General features: G+C 39.7%; 1 protein-coding gene across 1 annotated transcript in view; it reads right to left on the bottom strand.

The window, feature by feature from the left end:
• Positions 1-14,350, bottom strand: part of LOC122088469 (phytochrome-associated serine/threonine-protein phosphatase) — a 22,081-nt gene extending 7,731 nt beyond the window's left edge. Inside the window, exons 1-4 of the mRNA XM_042657749.1 lie at positions 14,083-14,350; positions 12,277-12,423; positions 12,093-12,160; positions 3,132-3,189 (exon numbers count right to left, since the gene is read on the bottom strand). Of these exons, the coding sequence (XP_042513683.1) occupies positions 3,132-3,189; positions 12,093-12,160; positions 12,277-12,423; positions 14,083-14,163 (354 nt within the window). The 5' untranslated portion in view covers positions 14,164-14,350. The remainder of the gene's footprint in view (positions 1-3,131; positions 3,190-12,092; positions 12,161-12,276; positions 12,424-14,082) is intronic.
• Between the last annotated feature and the right edge of the window lie 728 nt (positions 14,351-15,078).

Genomic DNA, 15,078 nt, shown 5'->3' with positions numbered 1-15,078 from the left:
TTTTTCTAAGAACGATCAAGAATTCTATCAAAGAAAAGGAAAAGAAATTATAAAAACACTGAACTAGGAATCCAAAAAACCCAGAAAGGAGATCCCCACCTTCCGCATTACCATCAGCAGGGACACCTTACCAGGATTAACGAAAGTGAAATCAAGACCTAGCCATAGCAAATATACGGAAGAATAATGAAGGTCAAATAAAACATCCAACAGTCAGATGGAGCTGACATATGAACGAGATGTTCCTTTTACTGGGGTGATATGTCCCCCAAAATCAAACAGATCCAAAGGTGGGATCTACTGTACTGACACGATACAGAAAAAGAAACTCAGTATTTCACAGGAATGGAAACTAAAATAAAACTAATTTATCTCCCAGCTGACTGGTCTGATGAACATCAAATTTAGGGCACTATAAGTATCAACTTTGAGGAACAATGTAATAAAACGGGATGTCAATCCAAGGGTTGGATAATCCAAACTAACAAGTTATTCCCTGCAGCCAAAAATAATAAATAACATAACAGAACCTGAAACCCTGCAAATGGTTATCAGTGAGTATATGACGGTCAGAACAGTAAGAAACAATAGACACAAGATCACACACACACACACACAGATGTGTGGCCTGATAACAGAATAAACAGATCAGGAAAAGAATGATCAGTCAACAAAAGAAACCTGCACTAAAGGATAGGACAAACAGAATTGCTAACAGGTTAACAAAAGAGAAACTCAAGGGAACAGTCTTGGTATTACCTTGCCGGAATTGATTGACAGAATAGTAATGGAAGAGAAAAGAAAAGAAAAGAAAGAATAAGGGGTATGATCCGGCTTTACCACCAGTACCTCTACAAAGGACTCACCACCTCTCACTGCTACTACATCACCATAGAAGCAAGGCATCATGAGAACACTTTCTTTCTTGTCAAAATCGTGGGGACCTAACTCCCTATCCCCTTTTATTTATAACAGCCCAAAGGGCGTTACACAAAATAGAAAGTTATTACAATGCAAAGAAATAAAAGAGAAATACAATTACTTGGTCTTCAAGCCACTAACATGACTCTACTGGGCTTACGTTAAAGACTCAAGAGGTGGCCTGTCATGGGCTCAAGTGACTCAACATGACTCAGCCAACATGGCCCAAAACAGGCTTGAGAAAAAAAGTGACTTAAACGCCCATCGTGGGATGCTTAAATAGCCTATCATGAACCATTTTAAACAGCTAATTAGGGGATGTCCGATGGCCCTTGTGCCTCCTTAAGAAACGCTTCAATTCTGCATCAAACAGACAATATGGTGACAACATGGGAATGAAATCCTCCACTGTAAACTTTGGGGAGCACCATAACATTTATAATGACTCGTGTGGAACTATAAGCTATAGATTAAAAAGGCAAATTTGGTCAATTGCTCCACTGCAATCAAAATCACATCAAATACATAGTCACTTGCTTTGGATGAAATTATCCCAACATTTTGACCTAAATTTATTATTTTTTATGCAACACATGGATTTGTTTTGCTGTCAACCACAACCAAAATCACACCAATAAAGCTTTCAATGATTGACTTCACCCAAACGCTATCAAATTTTTCCAATAACTAGTGGACATCAAGCTTCCAGTTTACTTTGACTATGATAGACTCCAACACATCAAAGAGACCGTGTCACACCAAAGAAGAACAGTACAAAACATATCAACAATCATTATGCATTAGCAAAATATCAACTTGATAACTTAACTTACTATAAAAAGTTTTCCTCGACTGCACACCTAGTCGTAACACGTCAAAGGGTGATGCGGCAATTCCAACTCATGGATATCTAGAGTATGGTCTGGATATTGGCCACATGTCTAATTTCCGACCCAAATTCAATCATATACCTCTCATGTAATTGCATGCACCCTCTCAATAGTCCTAGTATCAGCATGCACCCTCTCGATACTAGGTAGTCCTTTTGTGACTACTTGGCCAACGCTGCTCAGGGCCTCAGGCTGAAACTTGACATGTAAGCAGGCACCGTGCACAAAATTTCGGCCCATCCAACCTGCCACATAGCATGACCAGACCCAGGTATGCTGTTGGAAGGGCAATGCAGGAAAACCACTACCAATTGGGAGATGTCAAAAAAAAAAAAAAAAAAAAAAAAAACTTTATTGATAGAAGGCTAATATATTAAAACAGGCCAAGTCGGGCTACAGAAATGAGTGAAGCCACTGGCAGGTACCAAAATAAATCAGATATACCCCATACAGGCCCAAGTCAGATCTGATCTCATAAATAAGGCAAACCACTAACAATTTTTGATGCCCAAAGTACTCATTTTTTATAACATTCAAATGCAAAAACACACTACATTACAAAAGCATGTGTGAACAGAAACAGTGAAATCCAAGCCAGGTCGGAGATCACAGAATTTCATCCGAGGGACATCCATGAGAACTGTATCGGACTCTACTTGCTTGCAGCCCCTCACTGACACAACCCACAACTACTGACCTGACGACTGGCCTACAGAACTCAAAGTTTCTTGCACAGGCTGGGGCAACGGCTCCAGCCTGAGGGGCAGTGAGCGGGGTAGGATAAAGTGAAAAACAATGGTATTTGAACCAGGCCAGGGCTGAGGAGACCCTATGTAATCTTCCTTTTCATGGGTGGTGGACAGGGTCAGTTAAAGCTTTAGTGCTGTTTAGTTTGTCTAGTCAGTGCAGTGCAATGCCAGATTTTGAGGACAGTATAATAGAGCAAAAGTAAATGAGGCTAAGTAGCAGCATAGAACAACCTTTGATGAGTTGGAATTGAAAGATTATCTTCACAAAAAGACAACCAATTCTTAAAGCACCCTAAATCACAACTTGTTTCCTTGACTCTGATATACCAAAAGCATGTGATTCAGAGTGTGTCAGGATAAACCAACCTAAACCAGCCTTTGCTAGGCCCACAAATCAGGAGCAACAGAAAAGTAAATTTCATCCTGTCCCTTATGTGTGGGCTCCATTTACATTCACAAAGCTGGTATTCTGTCCTTGCAAACTTCCAACAGGCACCTTTAACATATCCTAAAAATGTTGGCTCAGCAACACAACCTTAACTTCCAACTTCAATAGTACATGAGAGTATACCTGAGTTAGTTGTCTGCTTTCATGATTTCCACGCAAAAGAGTTATGTTAGCAGGGTACCTACAAAATACAAGCACCAAGATGGCAAGATCAGAACACACAAAAGCAGTGATGCACTAGTTAATGAACACACGTATCAAAATCAGAATATAAAACTAACTTCAAATATTAAAATCATTTCCATAAGCAACCAAGAATTTTACTGACAAATATATATCTGCTTCCGAAAGAGAGTGAGTGAGTGAAAATGCATGAGCATTTCTAACAAAAAGGACGGAGAAATGAAATAAAGTACTTATCCTATCACCAACAGGAGTGAATCATTCAACCCATCCATAGCTGGCAGTCCATTAAAATCAAGACTACCAATCTACAAATACCAGTCACCAGTCATTGTTTTCTTTAAAATTTCCTATTCTTTCCTTTCCATGAGCCTCAGTGGATTGCAAAAGGGACAAGTTACCAAAAAATACACACACAATTAGCAAATAGCCTCACCCAGAACAGGAGGTAAGAGGTAACCTGCACAGTTATGGATGATCTGACTTGCAATAAACGAGGAAGTTTGATGGCGTTTTCCTTTATCTTTACCAAGTTCGCTGATTTGAATCACCCTCCTCAAAACCTGGTGACACAGGCAAGTCAGTTTTTTCCTAAGTTTTCTCTTTTAATTATCTCTGTTTCAAAGCCTTAGATGTCGATTCCCCGAAGTGTAAAAAGACAGGATGTTGGCGGTGAGTGTTCTCTTTGCAATTGGATTTTGATGATATCAACTTCAAAAAAGTTTTTGAGAAAATCCAATTCAACTGCAATACTGCCATCCACCACTCGTCATCGATGGAAGCTGCTCTAACATTAAGATGGGCAGCAGAAGCCTCTGGGTCAAGCCAAGAAGGGAAAGAATGGACCTGTTAATCTGCTATTGACAAAGGCAAAAAATATACAGAGATTGCAGTGGCAATTTGACTAAGCCCCTATTTTCTGGAAGAATCATAATTAGATGGGATGAAGAATAACGAAGATAGTCTTCTACCCAGAGCAGAATAGACAGCCTTTTGCTCTGTTAAAAAATACAATTCTACCCCAGCCCCCGGTTCCTTGGAGTTTGATTTTCCTTCCTAACGCTCTGTTATTAATAAGTGTCAGTAGGTTTGAGTAATAGGCCAGACTTCAGTCACCTTTGAAGCTTCGCTGCTGCGCCACCGGAGATGCTGGCCTGACACCAATGGCACTGGTTGCTTTGCAGCAGATGGTGAATAGGAAGTTTGGACACCAACCCATGGATTAGACTTGGCAGCAAGAGAGAGAGAGAGAGAGAGAGAGAGAGAGAGTGTGTTACTGTGAGATATGGGCATTTGTCTCCTGTCCAAGAGTGGCCATGTGACTAGACACAGGGGGGCGCTCCCCCAGGAGGGGCACTGTGGTCATTGCAAGCACCCGTGCCTGTGGCACAGGGGCCTCTCTCAGGCAGAAAACTTTGTCCCTATATATATATATATATATATATATATCGAGAGAGAGAGAGAGAGAGAGAGAGAGAGGTTAAAACCTGATCAGACTCGGGTGAATTTCATTTGACTTGGTGAAAAGACCGAGTTCTGGTCATCTTTTATACTGGGCAAATCTACATACCTCTTGACCAGGTTTTGCAACATTTTTACTCGACACAGGAAAAACCTGGTTTTCCAACGATGATTCATTCTGTTAACATCATGAAAGCTCTTTCCACTTCATAGAACTCTTTCTAGAATAAACCCTAGCCATAAGATACGAACCCCTAATTAAACATATCATATGGCCTTCACAAGCCTTCTTTTTTTAATCCCCCATATGCCTAATCCAAGTAGATCATCCTAATATCCCTCTGTCATTTCTTCCAAAATATTTGTCAGAGACATCTGATTCAGGTAGTAGCTCCATCAAATGATAGCAACCATCTACTAAACAGAGGAACCAAAGTCCCATCCTCTCGTCACATGAAACAGCAAGTGGTCATCTGGAAACCACTTCTCCTCAAGTGATCCATAGTCAAACTCTATCCAAAATGACAGAGAAAGCAAACACTTCACCTTAAGCCAGAACCAGATCCTCTAAACCTTGTGCAAAAAACTCACAAGTACACTTTACTCAAGAACACACTTCTAGCCTTAGTTGTAAAGGCGTTCGGTACTCCAGGCAGATTCCAAGGGTTGGGAAGTCGCCTGCATTATTCTAACTTAACAAGGCAGGTGCCTTGGGACTCTTGAGCGTAGACTAGTTGTCACCTAGGGTGCCTTGGGAGATCTAGGTCCCTGGGGGCAGTCATTTCTTTTTTTTTTTTTTTTTTTTTTTTGCATTATTTTCCACTAAATAATGTTGTTTCTAACATTTTTAGTTGCTTGTGTACAAGTTTGTGTATAGGTGAGAAGCATGGGATCATTTAGTACCCAAAAAAAGACAAATAAATAAATCAAACTTCCCTAGTTCACTTCTCTTGTTTACTTAAATTGTTTTCCCCCTAACGTTGTTTCTAAAATAATATTGTTGTAATGTTGTAATGTCGTAAAATGTTGTAATGATGTTGCTAGATATAATAGCAAACTAGTGCATAGATTCAATCCGTGTTGTTGTTGTTGGAATGCTATAGGCATAGTTATAATATGAGAAATTAACATGGCCCTCCCCTAGGCATTGGTCCAATTACAACCCCCTCCCCTATGTTTTGAACAATTACACATCCACCCCCCCCCCGAAGACTGACGGTGTTAGGTTGAAACCGTCAAGTTATGCAAACTTTTCATTAATAGAAATATTACCCTGCTATAATGTATTTTGACCACCCTTTCAATACAACACAATAAGAGATGTCCTCCACCTTCCATTGTTCCAACTAATTCCATCTCTCCTCTTTCTTCTCCGACGACCTGCATATATGATAACTTCATCCCCTATGAAATATGAGACTATGCTGACCTAATCTCTCCAATCCGTGATATTAGAACTGCGGAATCAACGCCCAACTTTGTTGTACTGCCTAATCTCTCCAATCGGCGGTCTACGAGCTGCAAAACTAACTATTCCTCATCTTTCTTCCCCGGCGACCAGCATACATGAAACTATCATCTCTGACAAACTGTGACGATTACATCTCCAATTCACGATCTTTGCAACGTGAAGGTAACTTTCCCCCATGAATCCCTCCCTTAATTGTCATCAATTTGGATTCTACGTTGTATAAAAATCTCCTTCTTTGTGTTAAGGTTTCTGAAATTCCTCAAATTGGGTTCGTGTTTGAGCAAAAACCTAAAACATAAAAAAGAGTTCCAATGGTAATTAGATAGGCAAATTGGTGAAAGAAACTGGGTCCAAAGCTTGAGATTCAACATCATTGGGATCTCCTATGCAAAAAATGGAAGAGAGAATGGACTTTAGATTGTCCCAAATTTCTCAAAAGCGAAGTGAGAGGAGAGAAGGGTTATATGTTGTGCCCTAATTCCACAAAAAATGATTGAGAAGGAGAGCCTACATAGACTTACCTTGGCCGAAAAGTTCTCTCTTCTTCACCTTCGCCATAAAGTTCTTTCTTCTTCACCTTTGTCGGACAAGGTATTGTAGCAAACCCCTTAACCAAGCCCCTATTTGAAAAACCACTTCAATTTGGGGATTTTAGGTTGGAAGATGTAATGACGGTAAAAATGGTATTTAGATTTTAGATGTTTTAGTTCAAGGTCTACTAGGGTTAAAATAGTCTTTTCCATTTCAAAACCAATAGCTCACTAACAACATCAGTCTTCAAGGAGGTGGATGTATCGTTCAAAACACAGGGGAGGGTTGTAATTGGACCAAAGTCCAGAGAAGGGCCACGTAAATTTCTCTTATAATATTGTTATACTAGAAATAATGGGTACATTAAAAAAGAATTATTAGGGTGCCTAGTGACGGAGGGCCAGATGGAGGGCTGGTAGGGGTAGAGAAGAATCCTTGAGGTGAACTTAGAGTTGCAAGGTAGTGAGAAGGATCACACACAATGTCCACAGACTCTTCACCAAAACTAACCTCAATTCATCTTCTCATTCTATTCTCTAATTGTACGATTACATGCATTTAAATAGTAAAAGAAAACCAACATGAAAGGAAACCTACTCTAATTTGGAAATTCAAATTAATTTGAAACTAAATCCTAGTAGTTATCTCCTACTTAAGCTACAAAAATAAAAGACTACATGAAAATATAAATAAAATCCTAAAAGATCCTACTAGTCAAAGACCCAAATTGGATCCAGTTCAACTCTATTTGGATACCTGGAAGGGTTTGGATCGGTCCATGGGTGTGCATCTACATCAACTCCCCCGGTGTTGAGAAAAACTCGTGGACGAGTTTTGTAGAACGGGAGAATCAACACCAATCAATCAGCATCCATCCTTGCTTGTATGAAGTCACCATCGAAACCATGATCGAATGCTATGAAATCCATGGCGCGAAGTTCATTGGTGAAATAGTGACTCGGGGAAAATAAAATCGATCGGTTCACTGAAGAGATTAACCTTTCCACAAGTTGATATTCAATTTTCAACGATACCATCTCATCTTCCACCATTGGTGACTCATCTTTTAGCTTGTCTACCTGTTGCTCAATGACTGAGATCACATAGTTGAAAGTAGAGTGTGCTTGGGTGTTGATGTCTGTGCAATGTCGTTGAATCTCATCGAGCTTCCCTCATATCAATTGCATTTGTTGACGGGGATATCCAATAAAAGGTCGAGATCCATCAGCTAGGTTTGCTATTCAGAATCACCATGGATGGATATTCAAAGTAAGGAGTGAGTGGCAAAATGTAAATATGGAGGTTCAACTTTTTTTTTTTTTTGGTTGAAGTTCAACTAGAAACACAAAAAGAATGAGACATAATGTATTAGGGGGATAAGGGTATACTTGGAAACAAATCGATGTTTGGTTAAAATCTATTTTTGTATAGGTGAAAGCACTCTTACAGCCGCAGCGAGCATCCGTCTCAGGAAGACGGAGCGAGCTAAGAAAACCTCACCAAGCGTAGGCAACCTGACCAAAAGGGGAAAATCGGTAGGCCAAAGGTGCGAAGCTACCCGCTTGCGAGCGTGTGCTTGCAGAGGCGGAGAGTAGGTTAGTCCCTCTAACTAGAAAAGACTATCTTGACTAGACTAGAAAAAAGACTAGCTTTCCCTTCGGTTCGGTCTCTCGTAGGCATCTCTGGTGGGTAGGTGTATGTGTATATAGCTAGGCCTTCCCTCCAGCCCTCCCCTTAAAGAGCGGTAAGTCACTTTTATCAGAATAGACTCAACTCAACTAGACTAGAAAAGATTAGCCTTTCTGCCTTTAGAGATAAGACTCCCTTCTTTCCCAGCGGCCCTTCCCTTAAAGAGCAATCCAATCAGTCAAGTCAGGCAATAGAGCAGTAGCCTTCTTTCCTTTCCGTAGGTAGATAAAGTCACTCTAACAAGAATCAATCTAAATGACTCTAAAAGAAATGATAAGATAGCCCTTTTGGTCAGTCGGAAGGAAGATCTAAATATAGTTAAAAAAGTTCGCCACTCCTGCTCGGTTGGAGCGAGCTCGTCCATCCCTTCCCGCTAGGGCCACTCCCATTCCACGAAGGTGGAGTCAAGGTTACAAAGTCACTTTCTATCATCAATCACCGCGAGTAGAAAGCCTTGGTCTTGTTGGCCCCACTCACTATCGGATTCGAACCGCGTTTGAATGGAACAGATTTGGAGTCTGTCGTGTTTACCATTTTTACCAAGTTTGGGGGGGGCGAAGCCAGATACTTGTGCGGAGATGAGATTGATGCTCCGCTCGCCCTCTTATCGCCACTTTATCCTCTAAAAACCTACCCCTTCCCCGAAGCTTCTGGCTTTTGATCAAGGCCCATAGACTCTCTATGTTCATAGTTGTAAGGGAATGTACCTCTTGCAGGGAGTCCTTGGTCCTGAGGGGACCCCTCTTCTTTAACGGGCCGGAATTGTATCTAGACAGTTCCGCATGTGGCGCTTTATTCGAGCTGTCCATCCCTATTTGCCCCTAATCCCCCCGTGCCCTGGTCCCACTGCAGGCCATAGCCACCCGTCTTGTTGCAGCTTTTCGTCCGTCCAACATAGCAAACTCGCCTTTGTTTGCTCTCCGCTTAAAAGAAAACGCCCCAACAAGCAACGGCCTTAGACAATAAATACGCCTCGCGCGCCAGAGCAACAAATGCGCGGGCGCGGTAGCGCATCCGTTTTCTTTGCAGGGAAACACCAACAATTCTCAGTTGCAATCATCTCATAGCATAAAAAGGTGGGGCATGGGAATTTTAGGAATAACAGAAGAAATAAGTAAGAAGGGCAAATCGTGTGGTGTGGGGTTTTACCAAAAAAAAAAGAAAGGAAGGTTTTCTGCACTCTCGGAGATAGAGAACCAGCGAAGTCTGGGCTGCACCGCTGCATCAGAGGAGGGCCAACGAGAGAAAGGGGGAGGACTTCCAGGGAGCCGATGATGTCGAAGGAGCGGGTCCACAACCAGGTACAATTCCTCTCCTTTTTCTTTTGGTTCGATCTTGTCTCTTACTTCTCCTCTTCCTCTTCTTTTCTTTTTATTTTGCCAGTTGTCTTTCTCTTCACGTCTTCTGCTTTTTTTTTCTTTTTGATGTTCTGGATCTTTCACTCCTCTTCTTTTCGTCGACTTCTTTTGTTTTTTTCTTTTTGATTCCACTCGCTTTCTCTGCTATTTCTCTTTGTTGACTTCTTCTTCTTCTCATCACTCTTCTCTTCCTTTTTCTTCCTGTTTGTCTTCGGTTCCTACTATGATTGAGAACAGCAAAAAAAAAAAAAAATCTCATTCAGTTCAAAACCCACTGCCAAAGCCAGCCCATCGTTGAACCCCTCCCACAGCAACACTCTCCCTCTTCCATCTCCTGCAGATTCCCCGTTCCTCCCCTTTGCAGAGAGAGAGAGAGAGAAAAAAAAGGGATTGAACCTTCTACTGCAGCCACCCATTGATCCCTTTTCCTCTCCCAAAATCTCAGTCGAAACCCCTCTCTAGTGTTGCGACAGCAGCCAGAAAAATAAAGAGAGCAGAAACAAAGAAGACAGAGACTGGGAAGGGAAGAAGAGAGATGGAGGGGAAGGAATGGGGATCCTTCAGCTCTGATACCAAGTTGATGAACAGCACTCATTAAACAGTTGCCCTCTCAAAATCTGACCCTCTCCTGGCAACTGAAATCTAAACTTAAATAAAAAATCTTCCAAAACATAACATATTCCAAACAAACACACAATGAGAACCCTTAACATCTCTAAAACTCCCAACCAACATCAAATCTGGCCCCAAAAACTCTCTTCAACATACCCGAAGATTTCGTACTAAACATCTAAATCCACTTACATAGTAAGCTTTCTTTACCACATTAACAAGTCTAACACCCACAAACCCACACCCACCTAGGCCCCCACAGAATGTCCAAGGCCAACTAGCACACTTCAATTTAATAAGATGGAACTGTTTGATTTCCTTCAAACACATGAAAACAATAGCATCATCTGCCACTGTAATCACAAATAATTAATGTTACTTAACAAAATATCATTCATGTAACATTTCAAGAGCACAAGAACACTTCAACATCTTGCAGGAGTCCAAAATATGAGAAAGAGGCAATTGAAAACACATGCATCATCAAACTTATCCATTTAGCACAGATGCATCACACCAATACTGAGAAATCACTAAAGACATTCTGTTCAATGATAGCTAGACTTTTCAAGGTGAAAAGTTCACAAACCAGACTTCTCTTCTAAACCAAACGCATCCTCCCTTAAGAACCATCTAAAGTAAGTTTTCCCACAGTTAGAGCTCCTTGATGATGTCCAAAAACTACTCTAGAGCTCTTTTGAGCCTATTTTTTATAAACTACGTACAAGGCATATATGCCTAAAGTCCATAATGCCTATGCTCCACCCCATGGTTTTAGAGATTCGTATGGAATCTGTCATATCACCTGATATGTATTGGGATAGAAATAGAACAGGATGGATTAGATCTAATTAGTTTGGACCTTCCAATCTAGATTGGTATCAATTGGAAATAATCCACCTTTATATACTTTTCTTTAAGATCCTACTTTGCGGTTTGGAATAAGTCAAGAAATGTTGCTAAAGCACCAATCCCATCTTCCCCTTTGATAAAGCTCCTTAAAACATCCAACAAATTCCTCTCCGTCAAAGCAGGAAGAGCTCTCTAGTTTTCTCTCAAAATTCTACATTATCTTTTTTGCTAATCTTCTTCAATCCAATATTTCCAAAAGAAGGTTTCATGAAAAAGTCAAAACCGTAAAGTTTCTTTATAACTCCACAAGAGCCCATCTCTTATTCTCCTGCATAAGCAATATTTACAAGCCTTCCACAAAGCATTTTCCAGGACAGCAAGTGCAGAAAAAACATCTCAGCATTCCCTCACACAGGAAAAACTTTTTCATTGCTCGACTCAGTGTCCCCACAGTGTCACAGGAGAACCTTAACCATTTGGATATTGATCAAACAACTGAAAAAGATAAAACCTATATGATTGATGGTTCTATTAAATACATCTATAATGTTAGGCTCCACAGTTATCTCAGATTTGACAGTGGAACAAAGCTGTAAAGTAGTATTAGACCAAAACAAGATGGAAATCTCCTATCAATAATGGTCAGGTAAGTAAGATCACACCACATAAACACATATAAGAACCATCTGGCTTCCATAATAAAAGAACGATGAAAAGTGAAAACTTCTAAACTCCTCTATTAATTTTACCCAAAATAAACAAAAATACATTCCACAGAATAAGTGTCTCGTGAATGGACAGCACAACAAATGCATCAATAAAAACATCACCAGACGTGCATAGCAAGAAATACACTACCAAAAACACTCGAGTAATCAATACAAACATACCACATACATATACATATACATATACAAATAAAATTACCTCGCCTTAAGAAGCAAAAGAATAGTGAAAACTTCTAGACTGTTGTAACCCCGATCAACAAAATCACCCTGCAAAGAACTTATAAAGAATAAAAATCCACGAACTTTGAAAACATTATATCAAGAGAAAAAGAGAAAAATTAACCATAAAATAACATGAGATAAATTGGAATATTAGAATTTACCATAAAAATGTAATTTGTCTCTGGTACATGACCTCCTGTCTGGAATAGTTTCATTAGATCATGGAACTGTCCATGGATGTCACCACAAACAGTTACTGGACTATTGACAGGTTGCACATTTGACTCCTCAATGAGTATCTCTTTGACCTGTTAAATATAGCACACAACTGTCAACAGGGGAAAAAACGATGCCAAATGATAACCCTGCTAGTTGAGAGGATATCTTTCCAACATAATGTTATTCCTTTTGAAAGATTGCATCAGAGACCTTCAATTTGACAGCCAAGGATTTTAACAGGGTTTACAGGGCCAAGATGGATTATGTTTTTGAAGAAGATATTATGGGATTCGGCTCCTCTCCAATTAATTGGGCGCCCAATCAGTGATCCAAGGGCTGAGAGGACCTCAGACACGAATCCCAATACAAGGATGCGTCTCCCCAGATCCTCCCATCCGTTGGATCACTAATTGGGCACCCAATTAATTGGAGAGGATCTTTTCTGATATTATTTCTTTCCAGAGTTGTACATCATACAACTTAGTGCACCCAACTCAGTTTGCACAAATTATACTTTTCCTCTGTTTTCATTCTTATTATCATGCATCAGTAAACTACTCATCCTCCCATAACCAAACTAAGAAAATAAAGCTATATAAAAATAAAAATAAAATGCAACCCTTTCCTGTTTGGTGAAACCTTATATGATATAGCAGAGATTTTAACACTTTGGTTGGGTAAATACTTTGATCCGATTGGTTTTCTTAATATTGGAGATGAATTTTATGTGACTCATAATTCAATTTTCAGATTTTATAGCAAGCAACAGAAATTAGGCTGGTCATATAAGTAGAAGAGTTGCTCAAACCCTCCACGAATGTAACTATGGTAATTAGCTAGTTAATGAGGCATCCCAAAACCTTCAACTTTCTTTTTACTTTAACCATCCAATTAACTTACTCTTATTCATTGAAAAATGATTCTGTTTGATGACAGACTTAAGGTTGCTCAAATTCTTCTTGTTAAATGACAATGTTTTGGTTTTCAGGTGGGCAGGCCCAGCCCCAGTTCTATGTTTTCCACCTGATTGAAAAACTTTATGAGTGCATGCCCAGGGAACTAGAATACTATTACCACTAAAAGAAGAGAAAGAAACTCTGCACAATTTAATTCTACATGCCAAATGGCGATGCCTGCTATGGATTTGAGGCTGTAGGATATTCAGTATCACAAGAACTGCTACAACTAACAGTTCTATTGATTCAAAAAGCAAGCCAGGAATAGGAACTCCCAAATACAAATGAGTCACTTAAGTGCATAATATCGTCAACTGTGAAACGCTCAAGAATGTGTATCTTAACCACTGACTTGATGCCCCAACAACATATACAATACCAACTGAGAAATAGTAGTTATTTTTAATTAATTAATGAAACTACAGTAACATGTTTCTCCGAATATTCAGATAATAAATGTCTCAAGCCGCCAAACTTCAACAGAAAACACAGAAATGCATTACTATAGTTGAGAGGAGAGCAAATTAGCGTCGTTTGCGTACCACACAGAGTTCAAAAATAGCCATCATCGCAAACCCAATGCCGCCAAATTAAAATAAATTATGAAAACGAAAATTAAAGAACAATATACATCCAGGAAAAGAAGGCGATGAAACCCCTAATTTCGCAAACAGAGCATATCCAGAAACATCGGAAACCCTAATTTCTCCCATAAGAGAAGGTCTATACACCTCTAATCATCACAGAAAAGGATCCCTAGTGCCCTAGATGAAATGGGGATGAACGGCTTACGTATTCGCATAGAAGCTGAAGCTCATCTTCCATCAAATGCTGCCCTTCTTTAACTTTGGAAATCCACAGATCTAGATCCATGGCCGGCTTTGAGAATCTATTACCCTTTCGATCCTCCTCAAACTTTTCGCGAAACGAAAGAGAGAGATTTCAAAAGAGGAAGAAGAGCGAAATAAGTTAAGACGCTTCAAAGATTTTTTTTTATAACTCAGGTCTCAGGGTGATGGCACAGACTCTCTCTCTCTCTCTCTCCTCTCTCTCTCTCACACACATTTATTCTGCATCGAAGGAAAAAGGTTTTCTGTACATAAAAAATGTGAACGAAAGGAGATAGGGTAGGAGCCGTTGGATTAGAACCTTTTCCCTTGAATGATATGATAGGATCAACCTCTACACCAGCCACAGTTTTAATCCTTTAAAGAGAATTAAAGTAAAAATGTTTGGGCTTTTTTTTTTTTTTTCTCTTTTGACATTTTACTTCTTGTTAGGGCTTAGGGTGGGAGTGAGAGGACCTTTTGTCGTTTTTCAGCTGGATGGGTTTGATGTCAAAGTGGGATTTTTTTTTTTTTTTCAATAAGTCTAAAAGAGAACATCCCACGTCTAGGACTCGAACCCTCACCACTGCACAAACGATCATCGATCAATAGAATGAGAAATAAGCTTAAAAGGTAACATGGCCTATGCAACCAAATACAATGGAGAAAAATGAGTGCCTTGTCAATGGTTTTAAGTATATGTATCAGATCTCCTATATTGGATAATTCATATAGGTTTGGCAAGGGTTTGATCTCAATACCTAACTAATATTGTATCAATTGAACCGTATGGATTGTATAAAAAATATTTTTAAGGTAAAACAGAGGTATTTCTGTTCGATATGGGCAATCAGATATTGATCGATTCCAATATCATAATGGTTTTAAGACTGATCGATACCCATTCTGATACCATGTTCTAAAACAAAGGCTCCACCCTTCATGAAAGGTGAAAATCTCA

Source organism: Macadamia integrifolia, chromosome 9 (assembly GCF_013358625.1).
Source record: "Macadamia integrifolia cultivar HAES 741 chromosome 9, SCU_Mint_v3, whole genome shotgun sequence".
Taxonomy (NCBI): Eukaryota; Viridiplantae; Streptophyta; class Magnoliopsida; order Proteales; family Proteaceae; genus Macadamia; species Macadamia integrifolia.
This window is presented reverse-complemented; position numbering and strand designations above follow the sequence as displayed.